Raw genomic sequence first — 21,774 nt, forward strand, 5'->3', positions numbered from 1 at the left:
GCTGTAAGACACATTTCATTAGGCACATACAAAAATGATTATGTCTGCTGAAATACTAAGCAATAATGACCCATGCTGTATGTACAGTTTGGTGTGTGAATGAGGATTTTAGGCTTCTTGAAGCATGTTGCTTTGCATTGCGCATCAAGCTGAATATTCGATTAGCTGCAGAGGCCACGAATCTATGTGATCGGGTGAAATGCAATGCAAAAGATAGAACATTCTGCTGCAATTAACACGTTTTTTTCAGCATTTAGAATCCATTTAGAAGTCATCTACAGCACCTAAATCTCTTTGAGTTTTTTTGCAAGCAGGTGCATATGCCATTCATCGTAAAAATATTCTGACAATCTGTCATGAACACTTAGTGTACACCTGCTAAATGAGTCACATTTTTTTAAACATGCAATGTTTGTTATATACTATATTTAATGTGCAGAGTAATTCTGGAGTGTTTTACATCAGCTATTGGCTTTTCTACAATCTCCTAGGTTAACCACATAGATAATGAGTGCATGTACAAAACCAAGTTGAATAAACGTACAGAAACATTAAGGGAACGTTGTATTGGGTTAAACATAAACTATACATGAGACTTAACAGTTTGTGTATAGAAGTGCAGCAAGGTGGTAGGTTACAAATGTGGTCTTATAGAAGAGAAAGGTAGGTCCATAGGTATTTTGGGAGGGGGCATCCTAGTGGAAAAATCAAGGGGGAAGGGAGGTCCTGAAGCTTTTTTTACAGTCTATATCCATGGGGCCATTATAAGGAGGCATCCAAAGTCTGTGCTAGGTAATCTGTGGTCTTTGTCAAATTGTATCTTTATAGCACCATGTTTAAAAGAAGTACTTAACGAATTTCAGCACTATGTGCTGGCTTGAATTGATTTATATTTAACACTATCGCTGTACTTCTAAGGCCCCTTTCACACTTGTGCGACCTAAACGTCGCGTAATTTTACTGAAATTTTTTTACCACAATTTTGACTGGACTTGAAGCAATGCCTATTTCTATGGACCTCAAAATGCAACAAAGTTGGACCAAAGTAGTGCAGGGACTACTTTTGGAGTAATTGCGACTTGAAGTCACAAAGATATGAACGGAACTTATTGGAAATCATGGAGTACGACTTGTCATGGGACTTTGCAGTCCCAAGTCGCAGGACAAGACGCACAGGTGTGAAAGGGGCGTAAAGCTCTGACGGGAGATGCGACTGCTGCACTGCCCCTCCTTTTTACCTGTCAATTCCCACAAGCTTTGTATTTTGAAACCTTTTCTGATTTTGCCTTTTTACATAGACTGTGAGATTCTCAAATGTAATAATGACACTTTCCCTTAATCCCCCATCCTATAGATGTTGGGGGGGAGGTTTATTTCCACATTCTCAAAGTGTAAACCTTTGCTGCGTGGTGTATACAGTGGGTGTAGGAAAGAATCACCCCCTTTAAAATAAACATGTTTTGTTGCTTTGAAGCCTGAAATTAAGACACACGCTTTTGTTTTATCCAGCTGTGTTTACTCAGTACAACTTAGAACATCCAAGTGAAAGATAGAACACCGACATTTCAAAAATAAATAAATAAAAAATTAAAAACAGAATCACTGAGTTGGAAAAAGGATCACCCCCCTATGTCAATATTTTGTTGGATTACATTTTGCTTTAATTACAGCCTTTAGTCTGTTGGGAGATGTATCTACTAACTTTGCACATCCACAGACTTTCAATGGGGTTTGAGTATGGGCTCTGACTAGGCCATGCAAAGACATTCAACTTTTTCTCCTTTAACCACTGTGTTGTCATTTTTGTTGTGTGCTTTGATTCATTGTCATGTTGGAGGGTAAACCTTCTTCCCATTGATAACTTTCTGGCAGAGGGCAGCAGATTTTCCTCAAGAATTTGATGGCATTTTGTCCCATCCATTTTTCCATTCTTCTTCTATCCTGAAAAGTGATCAAGTGCCTGCTGCAGACATACACCCCAATAACAGTATATTACCACCTCCATGCTTTACTGTGGTAATAGTGTTTTTTGGATGGGGAGCTGTATTGTATTTCCAACAGACATTGTTTGGTTTTGAGGCCAAATAATTCAATTTTAGTCTCATCTGACCACCTTAAACACACCGTGAAGATTCCGAGGCCACATGAAACAAAGTGTTTCTAGGCAAATGAGACTAAAACCCCATTGAAAATCTGTGGAATGACTTGAAGACTGCATTCCACAAATGGTCACCATCTAATTTAACTAAACTTGAGCAGTTCTGCAAAGAAGAGTGGGCAAATTTTAAACAGACCACTGGCCTAAAGGCTGTAATTAAAGCAAAAGGTGGTTCAACAAAATACAGTACTAATATAAGGGTGATTCTGTTTTTTGAATTTTTGTTTTTTTCTGGCAGGTTGGTCTTATATCTTTCACTTGTATGTTATAAGTTTCACTGAGTAAATACAGCTAGATAAAACAAAAACTGTGTCCGTGTATCACCAGTGACTTCCTGTATCTACCCCTTACAAATATGTAAGGTGCGATAGTGGTGCTTTTGGCTTCCCAGAGATAAAGATGATTTTGAGCTGGTGATATCAGAGAATTGCATAATTGCATCCAGAACAAGGCCGGTAGGGGCATTCTCAGAAAATATGTAGGAGAGTCCATCTGTCATCATTGAGGCTCCAACATCTGTTTGGGGAAATATTTTGGAGACTCTTGAAGGAGTCCTTTAGTACCTTTTTGTTGGGTTAAAGTGTATGTAAAGCCTAACAATGAACTTCTCCTGTTTGCTCCCTTTTGGTCTGTTTAATAAACAATTAGAAGCATTTTGTTATATCTGTTTGATAAGTGCCCTGTTGAAAATTTTGAGCTGTCCTGTGTCCTCCACATACTTGTGTTCTTGGGTAAGGTAGGCCATAGATGATGCATTTTTCTCTCCTGCAACCACAGGTTGAAGGAAAGAAAATCGCTCGCTTCCCCCATCAACATAGTCAGTGTTGATGGGGAAATTCCTCTAGCAGACCTATTATGTTCTCCCGGCAGGGGGATGATTATTACTGTAAAGTCGGGATTAATCCAGAGCCTGGACTGTCTCAGTGACATTCAGCCAACAACTGGCTTGATCCCGCTGTCGGCTGAAAACAGGTTACAGGAGTGCAGAACAAATTGCACTCCTTTGATCCATAGGAGAAGTGTGGTCAAAAAAACTTTGGCTATACTTCTTTCCTAAGAGTGAAGTGCATTTCTGATAGATCAACAGGTATTTTTTCTGTGCTCATAGATCTTACATGGATAAAACATGGCGAAATGTGTGCGTGTGGTTTAATTTTTGCATTGCATAACCAAGATATAGTTTACTGTAATAGACAAATGTAAGTACATATTAAATGAATGTAGACTTATAAATTTCACCTTTACACTCTTAATTGTGTTATTCTGTTAATTTTTATTTTTTATTATTATTATTATAGCTAAAACAGTTTGCTGGAATATTTATCTGACTTGGTTACCGTATTTTCCGGCGTATAAGACGACCCCACTAATTTTCATCTACCGGTAATACTTATACTTAGGTTACCTTGGAGATATTATACTCGGCGTATAAGACAACCTCCCATTTTTGGGGGATTTTTTTGAGGTTCAAAAGTAGTCTTATACGCCAGAAAATACAGTATTTTCTTTTTAGCGAATGGTTTGAACTGCAATCTTTTTTTTTTTTTTTTTTTTTTTTTTTTTTTCCCCCCCGGTCTGTGTCCTTAATAGCCCTTCACTTCTACCCTTAGGACACATCAGTAAGTGATTAGAAATCTCTTCAACAAGGGGAAATACTGTGCCTCGTAGCCCCATGGCATGGGCTGTAGCAGATTCCCATAAACCCCCTAAATATTTTACAGCCTGTGGGGCTGCAGGGTGCATGTATCACCTTGAAGAGGATGTTTCAATACTTGTATGTATAGAAAACTGATCACAAACTTGCTGGGCAGTGTACAGTAACATCTGCATTGGAAGGTTTCTTTTTTTATTCATAAAAGATAGACTTCCGGAGGGAGCATACTTATTATTTATGAGTAGACATGAAAATATTTTTAAGCATAGAGCCACTTAACTCGCATTATTCACAAAGGCAATAAAATGAGATTCTGACCCTGCCCAAAAGCTTTCTAAATGACAAAGCCAGGCAGCTCAAATCATGTCCTGTTAGGTAGGGTCTATAGGTCTACTTGTTAAATCCAAAATAAATAAACTACAGGGAAAAAATAAATAAATAGATATGCAGTCCCCGTGTTAAAACCTCCGACTTGCATACCACTCATACTTAACAAACAGAGGGAGACAACAGAAAGTGAGAGGAAATCTACCCCTAGGAAGGGAAATTCAGTCCTGTAAGAGTTCTCATGGAAGAAAGGTTTCTCCACTGTAGCTTTATCACCAATCCTTGTATCCACAAATCAAAATTTTCTAAGTCCAATTGTCACAGGGACAGAATGTAAGGGTGAAATTTTCTGAACAGGGGCACGGACAGAAAAACAAACATTACAAGGGTGTTAACCCTTCCATATACTATCCAAAAAAACTTAAAATTATTTTTTTTTGCCTGGAGTTGCACTTAAATGTACCTGTTTCAACTAACATACAAATTTAACTTCTGTAGGTAGGTTCTTATCTTGCTTGTAACCTGGGGACTGCCTGTATATGTACTGTATACACACACTCATATATTGTACTCTGTAAACTCTTAAATGAGCCAAACATTAGTACTTAAAGTGGGTCTAAAGGGCTGAAGGCCTTCTGAGTGCAGCTCCCTAGCCTCCTCTTATACTTACCTGAGCCCAATCTCGATCCAGTGCTGTGCACAAGAGCAGCAGCTTTCTCCATTCGCTCCTGCTGCTGTCAATCACAGCCAGTGAGGAAGGAGCAGAGTGGGGCCATGCCACACTGTGTGTTAGTGGACATAGACCAGGGTTCAGGAGCAAACCCCCACCAGTGCTCCCTTAGCAAGTGGCTTGATATGATGGGCACATGGCAGAGGGGAGGAGCCAGGAGTGCTGGCGTGGACCCGATAAGAGTAGGTTTGGGGTTGCTCTGTGCAAATCTACTGCCCAGCGCAGGTAAGTATGTCATGTTTGTTTAAAAAAAAAAAACAATGGGTTTACAATCACTTTTAAAACTTCCTCCTTACCCCCGAACACCTGATGCAATTCAGCAATATCCCTGCCAGTAGCCCCTCTCTGCTCTGCTCTTGTAAAATCCTGTAAGGAGGGAGCAGAGGGCAAGGCCAAGCTACGAAGTGTATCAGTGGACACACACAGCCAGGCTCGGGAGATTACCTGCATGAGTGCCCTCAGTGCAAGCTGGCTTGCTATGAGGGCAAGCATACTTAGATCACTTTAAGTAAATAAGTTTTGGTAATGAGTACAACAGTTGGAAGTGATCATGTGGAAACTTTGCATTACCTTTTTACACACTGAGATTTTCCTAGTATAGCGTTTCTCTTGCCAACTAAAAATGGTCTGTTGGGACAGAGGGGGATTCGGGGGGAAAAAGTTTGCTGCTAATTTTTGTTGGTTTGTTGTGGCATGAGCAGGAACTACTTAAACTGATTCTTAACCTGTTCACTACCAGCGCATTGTAAAATGACGCCGGCAGGAACACTCCGTCGATCCGGGCGGGTGTCATATTACGTCCCCTCTTTCCCGCTGCTCTCCCGCCCTCCTGGGGGCGTGCAGTGCAGTGATCGGGGATTCGGCGTGTCCGTCGGGACACAGCCCATCCCCGAACGGTGTAAAGAGCCATTAAAAAAAAAATGTCTCTTTACCATGTGACCGGCTGTGTCCAATCACAGCCGGCCACATGCACTTTCCTCATACACGCCACTCGTGCACGCCCCCAAGGGTGCGCAGAGTGGCGATCGGGGATGGAGAGTGTCACTCTGACACAGTCCTTTCCTGAAATTGGCTCTTTACCATGTGACAAGCTATGTCCAATCACAGCCGGTTACAGAATGTCAACAGAGACCATGGTAACTAGCTGTTACTGTGTTCTCCTCCTCACACACTGATCCTGTGTGAGGAGGAGATTGCAGTAACAGCTAGTTACCGAGTACAGTGCACAGTGTTACATTTTTATGTTTGGTTCTAATATACATTTATATCCCCTGTTTGTATAGCAATGTTGTATGCAAACTTATGCGAAAGCTCACCTCTGCTAAGGTTAATTAGGCTGCAATACTGCTGCGGTCCTGAAGTTTTTTTAAATGCCAAAACATATCCGTAACGTTATTTATGTCCTTTTGCTTTAGGTCATAATTCCTACTCTTGAGAATCTGCATGTATTTGTACTAGATAACCTATCTAAAGGAAAAGCGGTTATTTTGCAATTGCTGAATGCTGCTGCTGGTATAGACTGCTCTAAAGACTGCGACGACGTGGCATACGATGCTTTCCTCCTGATGACCAAACACTCTGAGAGGGGCCAGGATGAGGAAGATATTTGGAGTTCTTGGGAAGGACAGACCATAAAAATAGTGCCACCAGTGGAAACTGCAGATACTTTGAGGAGTATGCAGGTATGTTTCTGCATGAAATCATTTTCTTAATTCCTACTTGACCAGGAGAAATGTATACTTTTATGACCAGACTAAACTTTGCAGTTTGGTATATGTTATTTTAATTAAAATTTTAACTGCTTTTATGCCAAAATGGATTTTGTGTTAGTTTATAGTCCCCTGTGGACCAAGCTGCACACCTGTTCTCAACTGCTCTGAATGCACTCAACCTTATCAAAACAGAGTAGTTCATCTTTGTAAATTTTTGTAATCAATTTACCTTGTTAACTGAGCTGTTCCCAATACAGTAGTTGCTGGATATAACTGCAGCTAGGCCCACAAACTCCTAATGTTCTCCTGGCATGGGTTACTTTTGGCCATTCTTTGCTCTATGATTTCTTTTTTTTACCATACAATGCTTGTTCCATTTCCCTGAATTTGGAACTCTTTTACAATGCACCTTGTGCACTCATTAAAGGATACATTTACTTTTTGGACCATGATACATGTTCCACTAGTATTTGGGAAGTTTAGGGCACTGACAAACAGGGAAAAAATGTAAGCCAGCCTTTCTCGTGTCCTAGGAGGTCAGGCACCTTTTTCTTCAGCTCTGTTGAATAGATGTCTGGTCCATTTCCTCTGCCCCCTTGTAGTTGGCTGGTTACTTCTGACTTCTACCTGCGTTTTTGAGCATCTGAGGCCTTGCATGATGTTGGGCATAGTTGCATTACCATTACGCTTAAGCAAAATGGAACAGTCCTATGACCTTATCCCATTCTCTCTTAAGGGAATTTACTTTGTATCCCCAAATGGACCGGTTACCTGTAGTCCCTGAACTTGGTATTTTATAGGATCATTGTCAACCGAGTCTTCCTACCCACAGAGGTCCTAAGCATGGTTGCCATCCCTTGCAGAGTCTGTACCTGACCCTCCTGATCCCATAAATCAAATGGGCCTGCATGCCCTGTCACCATCTCTGACTCATATTCAGAATCCCAACAGTCTTTCTCCTGAGGCACTGCAGTCTTCTGATGTTTGCAAAGGGTTGGTTGCTCTTCCAGGCCTTTGACATTGCACTTACAAAAGCAGCAAGAAAGGCATGCCTATCACAATGAGAAACATCATTCATCTTGTACCACATCTGGGGCAAGGTCAGACCAAGAGAAACCTTTGGGTGTTTAAGATGAGGATTCTTTTGCTCATCCTCCTGTTCTTCTGATGTTCTTCAGTACCAGTCTGGGGTTGTAGTAAACCTTCACCCCTGCCTACCCTCTCAAACACCCTACCCCCTTTATTTTTCATTCAAGCTAAATCCCTAAGGGTTGGGAGTTTAAGGCCAACCATAGACGAGTTGAAATTGGAAAGAAATTTGCGCCGTATATGGCCAGGTTAAGGCTTGGGTCTTTACAGGTAGACTGGCTCGTCAACACCCGTGGATCTGTTGGGTTTTTTTTTTTTTCCTCCCCAGATTCCTCTCTGGGGATCTGTTCTTTTAGGAACTTGCTCTATTGTTCTTCCTGTTGATCACATCCAGTTGTTGGTGTGTTTCTTCTTATCAGGAAGGTACAGTCGGGTCCATAAATATTAAGACATCGACACAATTCTAGTCTTTTTGGCTCTATACACCACCACAATGGATTTGAAATGAAACAAACAAGATGTGCTTTAACTGCAGACTGTCAGCTTTAATTTGAGGGTATTTACATCCAAATCAGGTGAAAGGTGTAAGAATTACAACAGTTTGTATATGCGCCTCCCACTTTTTAAGGGACTAAAAGTAATGGGACAGATTAACAATCCTAAATCAAACTTTCACTTTTTAATACTTGGTTGCAAATCCTTTGCAGTCAATTACAGCTTGAAGTCTGGAATGCATAGACATCACCAGACGCTGGGTTTCATCCCTGGTGATGCTCTGCCAGGCCTCTACTGCAACTGTCTTCAGTTCCTGCGTGTTCTTGGGGCATTTTCCCTTCAGTTTTGTCTTCAGCAAGTGAAATGCATGCTCGATCGGATTCAGGTCAGGTTATTGACTTGGCCATTGCATAACATTCCACTTCTTTCCCTTAAACTCTTTGGTTGCTTTCGCAGAATGCTTCGGGTCATTGTCCATCTGCACTGTGAAGCGCCGTCCAATGAGTTCTGAAGCATTTGGCTGAATATGAGCAGATATTGGCCGAAACATTTCAGAATTCATCCTGCTGCTTTTGTCAGCAGTCACATCATCAATAAATACAAGAGAACCAGTTCCATTGGCAGCCATACATGCCAATGCCATGGCACTACCACCACCATGCTTCACTGATGAGGTGGTATGCTTTGGATCATGAGCAGTTCCTTTCCTTCTCCTTACTCCTCTTCCCATCACTCTGGTACAAGTTAATCTTGGTCTCATCTGTCCATAGGATGTTCCAGAACTGTGAAGGCTTTTTTAGATGTTGTTTGGCAAACTCTAATCTGGCCTTCCTGTTTTGAGGCTTACCAATGGTTTACATCTTGTGTTGAACCCTCTGTATTCACTCTGGTGATGTCTTCTCTTTATTGTTGACTTTGACACACATACACCTACCTCCTGGAGAGTGTTCTTGATCTGGCCAACTGTTGTGAAGGGTGTTTTCTTCACCAGGGAAAGAATTCTTCGGTCATCCACCACAGTTGTTTTCCGTGGTCTTCCGGGTCTTTTGGTGTTGCTGAGCTCACCGGTGAGTTCTTTCTTTTTAAGGATGTTCCAAACAGTTGATTTGGCCTCGCCTAATGTTTTTGCTATCTCTCTGATGGGTTTGTTTTGTTTTTTTAAACCTAATGGTTGCTTACTTTACTGATTGTGACAGCTCTTTGGATCTCATATTGAGAGTTGACAGCAACCAATTCCAAATGCAAATAGCACACTTGAAATTAACTCTGGACCTTTTATCTGCTTCGTGTAAATGGGATAATGAGGCAATAACACACACCTGCCCATGGAACAGCTGAGCAGCCAATTGGCCCAATACGTTTGGTCCCTTAAAAAGTGGGAAGCACATTTACAAACTGTTGTAATTCCTACACCGTTCACCTGATTTGGATGTAAATACCCTCAAATTAAAGCTGAAAGTCTGCAGTTAAAGCACATCTTGTTTGTTTCATTTCAAATCCATTGTGGTGGTGTATAGAGCCAAAACGATTAGAATTGTGTTGATGTCCCAATATTTATGGATATGACTGTATGTTCCCACCGCTTCACAGCTTCTTGCTTCAGGATCTGTGTTCCTTCAAGTGGAATCATTCACTTTTAGTGGTGATGTCTTCTGGTCTTGAGCATCAATTGATCCTATGTACCCTTCCTTTTGGAAGCTTTCCCTGTCTTGCAGGGTACTTCACCTCATCTGGTTGAGATTTTGGGTGTTGGTACTTCAGGTAGTCCGGAGTGACATGGTTTCCTATAGGATACATTCACATCTATGCTTTTTTTTTTCAGTCGCCTCATTTGTAGAAAGGAGCAAGGACTTTTTTTTTAAAGCAAAACGGTGCGTTTTTGGTTCAATAGACTTCAATGGAGACACTGCAGAAAAGCATGTAGTGCGTTTTTGACGCTTTTCACATTTTGCATTTTTTCATCTGCCCAACAACAAACTGGCCAAAAAAGCATAAAAAACCAAAACGCATCAAAAAGTGCTTTTGATCAGTTTCTGCAGTGCTTTCTGCACACGTGTTTTGGATGCAAACTGCATAGGTGTGATCCAGGCCTAAAATCTATTTTTTGGAGTCTATTAAAGGGACACAAATTCCACTCATCTGTGATTTTGCTTGTCCTGATGCTGCTTTTTTGTTTTGTTTTTTTTTTTTTTGTAAATTTTTTATTTTTATTTTTGTTTTACAAAATTTAAGATGTGCTGGGCAGAGGAGGAGTTATACAGGGGCTGTGTTACAAATTTCCTGTTTGCCAGTATGGAGCAGAATAACCTATTTCTGAATGATGTCTCTCAAAGACTCCCAGAAATACATTTTATGGAAAGTACCAACATTGTATGATAGTGCACTTGTATAACAATGTTCCTTTAAAAAAAACACACAAGTGGTGAATAGCCACTTTTAAAACTCATTCAGTGACTCGCAATTCAAAACTTCTCAATATGCTACCCGTAATCACCAGACTTGTAAGAGAGAACCACAGACTATTTGTTTGCTTTGCATAGAATGGGAAAGTATTGGATCCTCTGTCAAGTTTTTATTTAGTTGTAGATACTGGGAAAGATTTCCCCTAATATTCTGTCCCCATAATGAAAGTCACCAAGACAAGAATCTTTAATTGGGACACAAATTGCAGTAAAAATACCCCACTTGTAGATTACCGCCATCATTTTTTACCGTGCTTCCTTTCTAACCTGAAAGATCAGTAGAATTTTAGCACAATTGGCTGAAAATTTGTGGCATAACCTTGTCATCAAGTTATACATCCTGCCAAAACTTTAATTTTATATACAGATTTTATGTAAATAATTTTATCTTCCTTCTCTTACCCACAAGGTTGACAATCTGTTGCTTGTGGTGATGCAGTCTTCCATCTTAACAAACCATAGAAAGGCCTTCCAGCAGTCTGTTGAGGATATCTTATCTCTAAGGCTTGAACAGACCTCAAGTCACCCTGTGATTGCAGAAGCTTTGCATCAACTCAAGGTAAAAAAAAATGACATAACATTTTGTGTAATGGGACAATACTCTGTTTACTACAAATACATATGGGCTCATAAAACACCTCTCTTACAGGCATTTGACTTTTTTGTTCCTTCAGCCTGTAAAAGCACCTCTGTTAGTCTGTGTCCTTGCCTATTAGAGTTACATTTAGAGGCTGATTAAAAAAAAATCACGAAAGTGTTCAGTGTTTAAAATAAAAAAATAAAAAAATTGACATGTGTAAATTCATCTAGGCACACTTAAATGCTAGACACATTAAGCGCTTGATCATTCATTCATTCAATGGCCAGAATAAATTAATACTTAGGCCAATGGAATTTATTATTGCTCAAGCTCTTGCTGCTCCTGAACACATCTAAACGTGCCTGAATGCATGTGCAATATGCAGCTTTAGGCACTTTTTTTTGAGTCTTATGACTGGTTCAGATCTTAGTCCAAACTCACCTGAGTGAGCCTGCCAGAAAGCTGGCACTGTACTGGGCCAATAATAACCGACCGAAGCATTCTCTGCCCCACAGCCACATGTATACATACCCATTGTATACGCTCTGTTACAGGGAAGGGAATGCCATGACCTCAGACGATCGGCTAAATATAGGTGATCGCTTCCTGGTGAGCTTGCTCATCCCTATATATACCCATCAGAATTGGTGTACATGGACTTTTAAAACTCTTTTATGATTTTTTTTTTTTTTCCAACAAATACTAGGGATTCCAAATTTACCATATGATGTTTATGTTGTTGGGGGAGGTTGTGCCATTATGCTTGGAGATTAATGAAAGTGTAGAATTTACCATAGCTGGCATACATGTGGCTTACTGGAATATCTGGAAGGCATCATTAACTTGAATTGCCAAAGGAGAAAGAGGCAGCGCTATCCAGACGTTGGTGTTATAAGAGTACTGTGAAAGCAGCCCATGGATATGAAATTTTTATTGAGAAAAAATAATGGTATAAAGTATATAAAATACAATCAATACAATCAACAAACTGGTGTAGTTTCAGGCTGTTCATGCAGGTGGTGGTGGATGATGACCTGCGGGACCACTGGGTGCGGAAATCCGATCCCTGGGGTGAGCTGGAATGGTCCCAATCCAGAATCCCGGTCCCAATCCAGATTTGACCCCTCCCCCACAGTGATTGGGACCATTCCAGCTCACCCCAGGGATCAGATCTCCCCACCCAGTGGTCCCGCAGGTCATCATCCACCACCACCACCTGCATGAACAGCCTGGAACTACACCGGTTTGATTACCCTTTTATTGATTGTGTTTTTATATACTTTATACCATTATTTTTTCTCAATAGATGTCATATCCATGGGCTGCTTTCACAGTACTCTTATAACACCAACATCTGGATAGCGCTGCCTCTTTCTCCTTTGGCAATTTTTGGGCTGGCAACAGCAATCCTTTGGTAGCGGCACCGAATGTTGGTTTGGGACCGTCTGCAGTTTATTTGCTGCAGTGATAGCGTTGGAACTTTGTTGTTGCTAATCAGTAACTTTATTGCCTAAAGTTACTGATGCCTTTAAAAAATAGGAGACATTTTAGAGAACTGTAAATTGTAAATACCAGAACTTTAAAGGACAAGTGGGGCGTGTTGCACATTATACTTGTATTTAGGCTGTAAATTACTCCATGCCTCCTCTCCTTGTGACAAAAGGGGGAGTTCCTCTCCCTGCACCCGCTATACATTTCAAAATCGGTGCAGCTATGTGGGGCTGATGAGTGCCTTATATGCAGGAGCCGGACATTGTACCTGCGACCCACTGATTGCAAGAGCAGTGCTTTACAGTCTCCTTGGGGAAAAAAATAATAAAACAATAAATAATGCACATTTTTTTTTCTGCAAAAATATGTGCATTTATTATTTTTCCCCTAAGGTGAACTTGGTCTTTAAATATGTTTACTACAGTGCCATTTTGTATTTTTATATTTTGTTACATTATTTTGCATTGTGTCGAACAACTCTTAAGTTCCTTTGCTGAATCTGCAGTTTTTGTTTTTGAAATGTAAAATTTTAGTGAAATGTTTTTTTATGTTGTATATTCAAAATTCATAAATGGCAATGCTCTTTGGTTACAAAGTAGGCTTGCAAAAAAAATAATGCTCAAATTGATTTCATATTAGAGTGATGCATTGCAACTCTGCAACAAGATTAGCAGTGCCATAGATCGAGTGGATCAAATGTACACCTCCGAGTTTGAAGCTGAGGTGGATGAATCTGAATCCTCCACATTACAGCAGTACTACCGAGAAGCAATGATTCAAGGCTACAACTTTGGTTTTGAGGTAAAGTTTGATATCAGTGATCATTATTTGGTGTATTGTGCTTTTGATACAACATTCAGTATTTGAACTTTCTGAATGTCTATGATTGGGAATACAAGTGACTATTTTATTTACATTTGTTGACCTTTTTAGCATGTTTGAACAGGCAAGCATTAGATCTTGACTCAGATAGTTCCTGCAGAGGATGGTGCTTTACAAATGACATGGCGTATTCATTGCCATGATGTAAATGGACATTTGTTATAGGGAAAAAAAAGGGTGTACACACCTACTTTTACCACCACATCAGATCTGTGTAAGTAGAATTAGGCATACTAGATTAGGTGTTAATGATTAGAACTACCTTAAAGCAGACCTTCGCCCAAAAGGGTAAGCTCCGCATTATGTCCTTTGGGGGAGCTGCTGCCTAGTTTGGATAGGTATCTGTTCCCACTTAAGCACGGATCGGCTAGGCAAAGTTCGGCTTCCTCTCGCCTTTGACGTGTTAAAGTGGCTGTAGGACCATTCACAAAGCATAGCATAGCTCAAGCATGCACAATGAATCACTGCTGGGTTCCCACACTAAAAATGCCTGCGCTGAGGATCTGAAAACTGGCGCAGAACCCGCCTGGTTGAGGATGGCGCTGGATCCTTGAATAGGTAAGTTTCCTTTTTTTTTTAGAAGTCAGCAGCATCAGTTTTTGTAGCTGCTGACTTCTTTAATTTTTTCTTTCGAGGGTGAAGATCCTCTTTAAGGAGTATGTAGGTGGAACATGTCTTATTTAAACTTGAGATATATCTAGGGTCTGGTATTCTAATCACTATTGATGTGCGTGGTGTCATCATGCTACTTTCAAGAGAACTCACTAAGGCCCTTAAAAAGGAAAATGCCCATGAGGCCAGCAAGATATTTAAGTAGATTGCCAAGTAAGATGAAATCAGTCATTCCACTAACAGGAAACTAATCTGCAAGTGACATAGATTTCAAAAGACTAATTTGTCCAGGTCTGACCAACCCAGGATATTTAGCACAAGAGTTGATCATTTGATGCTAAAAGAAGTCGTCGTACCCCCCCCCCCCCCCCAAAACGCCAGGCAAAATTTCATTGTGGGGTATTCCAATAACTTTTGCAACTATTGGGGTCAAAGCACATGCATCTACAATCAGAACGAGGTTACACTTTGCATAAATTTGCATTGGATGTGTGTTAAGAAAAAGCATTTGCGGTCCAAAAGAAATAAAACATTATTTATGGGTTGCCATAAATTCACTTAAATATCAAATATTTCTTGACTGGAATTTTTAAAATAAAATGCAGATTTCTTTTTAAATAAAATGTTAACCATTTCTGCTCTGGAGCATATGTTTTCACCTTTCACACACATACATTAAAATCCACATTTTTGGCTACAACATTACTACAACATTACTTAAAACTCTAAAAACATTATATATTTTCTGAATGCAGAGGGCTTGGATATTAAATAAAAAAGATGCTAGTTGCAGTTTTTATGTTACCCAATTTTTTTTGCAGTTTAACAATTCAACTTATTTCTTTTCAGGAACAAATACACTAAAATGAATTTTAGTGCACACAAACACTGTTTAACCATACATTTTTTCGGGCAGAATAAAAGATGAGGTATTGTCAATTCATGGACACAGTAAGGCCTCATGCACACAAGGCTTTTGCCCATCTCTACTAGACGCCTTTCTTCCTAGCCGCAGTAAAAACACTTGATGCTTGTAAACTCATCTAGACTCATTTGGGCATGTCAAGTGCTTGGGCGTTCATTCCTTTCATTGAACAGAATAATATTGAAATTAATATTAATTATTAATGAATATTATGAATTTAAGTGCTTGACATGCCTAGTATTACTGCGTGTTTAGACAGGTTTACATGCCTCAAGCATTTTTCTGCCAAAACACTACTGCTCCTGGATGCACTGGCAAAGGGGGTTTTCTCTTTCATTCATTGACGGACACAGCTCCATATCTTCTTTGACCCTTGGGTTATGCTGCTCTCCATTGGAGTAGGACTAGGCGGAAAAGGATTTGGCTACGCCTATAGGGCAGTCCCAGGGGGTTTTCTCCCACTTGCTGCTATAGGACTTCAGTTTTTTTCTGCCTAGTCAGGAGTAGGAACCTGGTTCCTTGCTGGGATCTCTGGTCCTGGCATTTTTTTCCTTTTTTAAACTGAATTTTTTTCTTTTATTTTTTCTGTTCCTGAGAAAATTACAATAAACAGCAGGACTGCGCGACGCACATGATATTCTAGATCCTTGCGGTCTTCCCAGTCTGACCAGCGACGTAGCCCCAGTGGACGGGGACTAGCCAACGAGGTAAACGTCCCGCGAGGACGCATAGCCCTGGTCCCGACCTGAGTCGCAGCGTACCTCTGGCCCGCAGCACCCCCATTCCTAGATGGTGCGGTGGACTGCCCAGAGTAGTGCCCACTCGGTTCCAAGGTGCATTGAGTAGTGCCCCCCTCTCCTCTGAGGAATTATTGGGGAGGGCGTGGGCCCCTCCCATGGGTTGTAGACCCCCTATGTGCCCTTCTTTCCTGATTGTGCCCCCTCCCCTTCACTAGTGGGGTCTGCCATCTCCAATACCCCCGGGTGGCCAGGCTATCCTGCATTGTGGGGTGTTATGTGGTGAGGGGGTGGGAGTGCGCTGCCGGTGGCTCACATTGACTTTTTTTCTGAGGAAAAATGTCCTGGGGGGATCCCTGTTAGGGCCCCCCTGGCTGGCTATGTGTACCCGAGGGGCCGTTGGGAGTCGCATGGCCGCCACGTGGCACTGCCATTTTCTTGTGGGTGACTGCTATTAAGCTTAGCGGCCATGTTTGTGTAGTCCGGCGATCATGTTTTTCTAGTATTTCTAAATTCAATGCGATGGCCATTTTCATGTAGATCTGTGGAGCGGTGTTGGCCGGTGGGACTCTAGTGACGGTGCCTGTACTTCTTTTTCCTATTCTGATCGCCACACAGCATGCAGTTTGGCGCTCTCTGTCCCTCCTGAGTCATGGGGAGGAGTCCCTGGGGGTGTGAAATCTCCCTTTCTCTGCTATAGCAGCACTTGGTGCGCTGGGACCTGTGGCGCCACTGCTGCAGTGGTGGGTGGTATTTTACAACTATTTTGTTCAGAATTTGCTGGTGGTCCCTAAGTTAACTATGGAGTCCCTGGAACATGTCACCACCTGACCCACTCTCAGAAGCTGCGGGACCCTCTGGGTCTCAGTCCACCCTGGCGGTCATGACGGCGGTTCTACAGTCACTGGTGTCCAAAGTTGATATGGCTCGTCAAAAGAGGTCTAGCAAAAAGCGACCCCGCCTTCACCTGTATCCTCTGCCTCCTCAGATTCTGAGGTTGATTTGGCCGCTGCGGATGCGAGTCAACCAGCTGGGTCTGCGCCTGCGCACCCTGAGTGCTCTGAAAGTGAAGATGAGTCCTCTTCCACTACAACCGCGCATGAAATGGCGCTCGTGGAGACACTGCATGTATCAGTGTGGGAAACTTAAGAATTGAGGACATAGCAAATGTTTTGTCTCCTGCTCCAATGCAATTTGGTTCACGCAAACCATCCAAGGTGACTAAGGTGTTCTCTTTCCTGCCCATTTTGACAATATTGTCGCAAGTCCGTGGGGTTCCCCCGAAACGCAGGTATCTTTATTGAGTTCCTTTTGAAAAAACTGACAGTTCCTCCGGTGCTGGGTTCTCAGGTTTCCAGATTGAATAAAGCAACACTGCTACCGGTGGAGGACTCCCCATCCTTTAAAGACCCGGTGGACAACAGAGCAGAGTCCTTTTTACAGTGGCAGGTTCAATTTTGAGGCCGGTGTTTGCCATAACCTTGGTCTACGAGACCCTTAACAGAATGGGCAAAGCTTCTGCACCAGGATTTGGAAGGGGGGTCAGCATCCTCCTGAGCTGTCGGAGCAGGCGGATCAGTTGGTACAGGGGTTACAATATATCTGTGATGCCTCTCTGAATGCGACCCCTTTAGCTTACAGAGTGTCTGTGACAGCTGTGACCCTTCGCTGCATGATTTGAATGCAATACTGGTCTGTGGACCAGACTTCAAAAAAGGTGCTGACTGATCTACCTTTTGTAGGAGACCGTCTGTTCGGAGCTTCTGTGGAAGAGAGCATAAAAGATCTTACAGGAGGTAAATACTCTGTTTCCACAGGTATGTCACCAAGAGCAAAGTGCCTCGTTGTAAACATGGTCCTTTCTTTTGGGCCCACAAACGGCCCTTTCGTCCTGCGGGGTCGCAGGACAAGGGATCAAAATCCGCACGTAATTTTGCGGGAAGTTCCAAGAGACCCTTGTCTGGTAAGTCAAAAGCGGGTCCTGCAGACAAGTCCTCTTCCACAAGTTGATTCGAACTGGTTGCAAGATCGCGCTTCGGTCCTTGCCTCCGGCAAGGTTCTTTCCTTCTAACTTGCGCCTGTCCCCGGATTGGCTGCAGGGCCTTTTCGGGGCGGTACAGGATCTACTCTCGCAAGGAGTAATTGTACCTGTTACCGAATCAGAGCATTTTCAGAAGTTTTATTCAAACTGGTTTACTGTTCCCAGGAAGGAAGGAAGGCAAAGTCCGGCCAATCTTGGACCTCAAGGCCCTGAACCGCTTTGTGTATGGTAGTGGCATCCCTTCATCAAGGGGATTTTCTGGCCTCTATCAATTTTAAGGACGTTTACCTCCATATCCCAATATATGTCGGGTAACAGCGTTTTCTTTGCTTTGCCGTGGGCGAGGAGCATTCTCAATTTGTGGCGTTATCCTTTGGTCTTGCCTCAGCTCCTGAGGTGTTCACAAAGGTGTTGGCCCTGATGTCGGCCTTGCTCAGGCTGAAGGGAATCACGATACTGGGGTACCTGGATGATCTCCTTCTGCAAGCAGTCTCTGTCTATCTTACAAGACGATTTGGACTTCACTTTGCGAACTCTGCAAGAATTTTTCTGGAAACTGAATTTTCAGATATCTGTTGGACAGAATCAGAGCTGACTGGATTACCTAGGCTTGTCTCTGGATTCAGCCTCAGCCTGAGTGTTTTTTCTAGAGACGAAACTTCAGAAGTTGCAGGATGTGTTTCGGCTCCTTTTATCGACCCGTCGGTCATCTCTCAGAACTTGCATGCAAGTGCTGGGCTTGATGGTCTCAACCTTCGCACACCCCCCAGTATCGTCTGATTCACGCTTTTCCTCCACTACAGCTTCTTCCGAGGCTTCTGCGCAGAATCGAGGCAGAAGGGATTCCAGTCATTCTGGTGGCTCCAGACTGGCCTCCCTTGGTACACAGGCCTTGTGAGGCTGGTAGCCGATGTTCCTTGGAGACTCCCTCTCAGATAGGATCTTTTGTCTCGAGGACAGATCTTCTCTCCTGCTTTACGGTTGCTGGCTTTAACGGCCTGGCTATTGAAAGCCAGGTACTGAAGGATAGAGAGTTGTCAGATTTGGCGATTCCTACACTGTTAAAAGCTAGAAAATCTACTTCTAGGAAGATTTATCATAGAGTTCGGAGGGCATACATTTCTTGGTTTAGTGGGGTTCTCCCCGTTCCTTTTTGGTGTCCCGTCTGCTGGAGTTTCTACAACAAGGTGTAGATAAACGTTTTACTCTGGGTATCATCAAGGGCCAGTTTTCTGCCTTGGCAATTTTTTTCCAACGGCCGTTGGCTGCAAATTCTTTGGTTCACACTTTCCTCCAGGGGATTCATAATTTACTACAGGAGGTTCGCCACTTGGCTCCTCCGGTGAGGTCGCTGGTACCTCCGTGGGACCTCTGTTTGGAGGTATCGGTTCTTCAAAGACCGCCCTTAGAAAATATTTGTGAACTTCCTCTGCTTATTCTTTCACCGAAGGAAGCTTTTTTGGTGGCTATTACTTCTGCACGCAGGGTGTCGGAACTGGCTGTGTTGTCCTGTCGGTCACCTTACCTGGTGGTTCACAGGGACAGAGTGGTGCTACCAGTGGTGCTACGTCCCTGTCAGTTGTTCCTTCCTAAGGTCGCCTCGGGTTTTCATTTGAATGAAGACATTGTGTTACCTTCCTTGTGCCCTAAGCCAACACACCCTAAAGAATTTGCTTTGCATTCCCTGGATGTGGTTCGGGCCATCAGGGTGTACCTGGGGGTGACTGAGTCGATTCGAAAATCAGATTCTTTGTTTGTCCTTTACAGATGGATCTCGTAAGGGTCAGGCTGCATCTGCTGCAACCATTTCCAGATGGATCAGGCAGACGGTGGTGAAGGCCTATTCTATTATGGTCAGGCTCCTCCTTTCCCTGCTAAGCTGCATTCTACAAGGGCGCTTAGTGCCTCCTGGGCCTTCAGTCATCAGGCATCAGTGGTTCAGGTGTGCAAGGCGGCCTTTGCACACATTCACCAAGTTTTACTAGGTGGATGTACTCGCATCTGCAGATGCTGCGTTCGGCCGCAAAGTTTTGCAGGCTGCTGTTGCAGAGGTTCGTGCCTCTTGAGGGTGTATTCTTGTTGGTGAGTTCCAGTTGTTCCTGGTTGAGCTCCCGGTTTACCTGGTTGGCTATGTTTTGGGAATTATGTGCATTGCTGTGTTTTTTTCTGACCCCCCTCATGTTGACACTGCTTTGGGACATCAATGAACGAAAGGGAAAACTAGATTTTTTTTTCTTCTTGTAAAATCTTTTTCTCTGATGTTCATTGACGGACACAGCACCCATCCCTCTGAGTAAGGATATGTATTCTTCTGACACTGCTTGTTACAAACTGAGGTCCTATAGCAGGAAGTGGGAGGTATACCCCCTAGGACTGCCCTAAGGGCGTTGTCAAATTTGTTTCCACCTAGTCTTATTCCTATGAAGAGCAGCATAACCCAAGGGTCAGTAAAGATATGAAGCGGTGTCTGTCAATGAACATCAGAGTAAAGGATTTTTGGTAAGACAAAAATACTTTTTTTTTTGTATGCCTCTCAATTCCCCTAAACACTTGTGTGCATGGACACATCGGATAACATTCAGGGGCGTTTGAAGGTAGGGAAAAAAAAAAACTCAATCTAGACGCTCCTTACAGCATTGTTAAAAATGTCCAGAGTGCATTAGGCCTTAAATTACTACAGCCGCCCAAAACCAATTTTTGGCTAGATATTCACTTTAAAGCCCAACTCTAGGCACAGTTATCTGTACTTTTATGTAAACTCTCAATATTTAATTCATGTTAAAACGTAATTTCTCATGGTGCATTGAGAGAAATAGACAGGAGGGAAACACTGAAGGTCAGTCACCTTGAGTCTGTAACTGTTGTTGATTCTTAACTTTCGTTATTCTGCAGAAGAAATAGCTGTTTGTGCCTATGTGCCAAGTGAATCTCTTTTGGAGTGATTTCATAACTGCTAATCAGCTGCTGCACCTGCAGGGCTCTAATGAAGAAAACTGCAGGCTCTGTATCCCTTTAGGGCCTGTTCACACCACTATTCTGCATTCTGGATGTGTTTCTGCCTGTGCAGTTTTGATGTGTTCAAGTGCATTCTTGATGCATTCCAATGCATTTTTTCCTCCTATTTTTTTTTTCTTGATCTCAACAGAAGATGTGCATTTTTGCGTTTTGCCGTTTTTCAACTGCGTTCCATAAACTGAGAAAACCTGTGCTCTTTAGCTAACTGCAAAGAGTTCCAGGATTTCCATTATCCAGCAATCTACTTGTAAATGTTGCTAACAGAAAATATTTCAGATGAAGTGAAAAATATTGCAGAAAGAAAGGAAATATCCGTCATTTCTTCAGCAGAATAACGAAAGTTAAGAATCAACAACGAAATTTGTTAAAATCCTTCCAATGTACAATATTCACCAGAGGGGAATGTGTTTTTGTCAACAAAAGTGGAATTACTTTTTAACCACTTCCTTACCGGTGGACGTCCTATGATGTCCAGGGCTTTAAATGGAGATATCTGAATGATGCCTGGCAGGCATCATTCAGATATCATTTTTTTTCAGCCAGCGATTACCTTCAGCAGCTTGATTGTTCTTACAGGTGGCGGGAGGGGACACCCCCCTGCCGCCCTCTGATCGGTGAGTCGGAGAAGGAATCGGCTGTGACGGAAGAACACCATAGAGACTGCTGAGGACCAGATGGTCCCCGGCAGTCTGACTCTCAGAGTCAAAGTTGTCAATACTGCCATCCGAGATCGTTTTTTTTTTTTTTTTTTTTCCCAGGCTTTCCAGCCTGTAGGAGAGATTTGAGGTCCTATTGACCCCAGATCTCTCCATAAAGAGGACCTGCCATGTACTTTTCCTATTACAAGGGATGTTTACATTCCTT

General features: G+C 42.4%; 1 protein-coding gene across 5 annotated transcripts in view; it reads left to right on the plus strand.

Annotated features, from left to right (window-relative positions):
* Positions 1–21,774, plus strand: part of MAP3K4 (mitogen-activated protein kinase kinase kinase 4) — a 207,036-nt gene that overhangs the window by 116,800 nt on the left and 68,462 nt on the right. For all 5 annotated transcript variants that reach the window (XM_082249105.1, XM_082249104.1, XM_082249108.1 and 2 more), the window contains 3 exons: positions 6,285–6,551; positions 11,037–11,186; positions 13,338–13,499. In XM_082249105.1, the coding sequence (XP_082105231.1) occupies positions 6,285–6,551; positions 11,037–11,186; positions 13,338–13,499 (579 nt within the window). The remainder of the gene's footprint in view (positions 1–6,284; positions 6,552–11,036; positions 11,187–13,337; positions 13,500–21,774) is intronic.

The sequence above is a fragment of the Pelophylax lessonae genome (assembly GCF_965119305.1).
Source record: "Pelophylax lessonae genome assembly, chromosome: 3".
Classification (NCBI taxonomy): domain Eukaryota; kingdom Metazoa; phylum Chordata; class Amphibia; order Anura; family Ranidae; genus Pelophylax; species Pelophylax lessonae.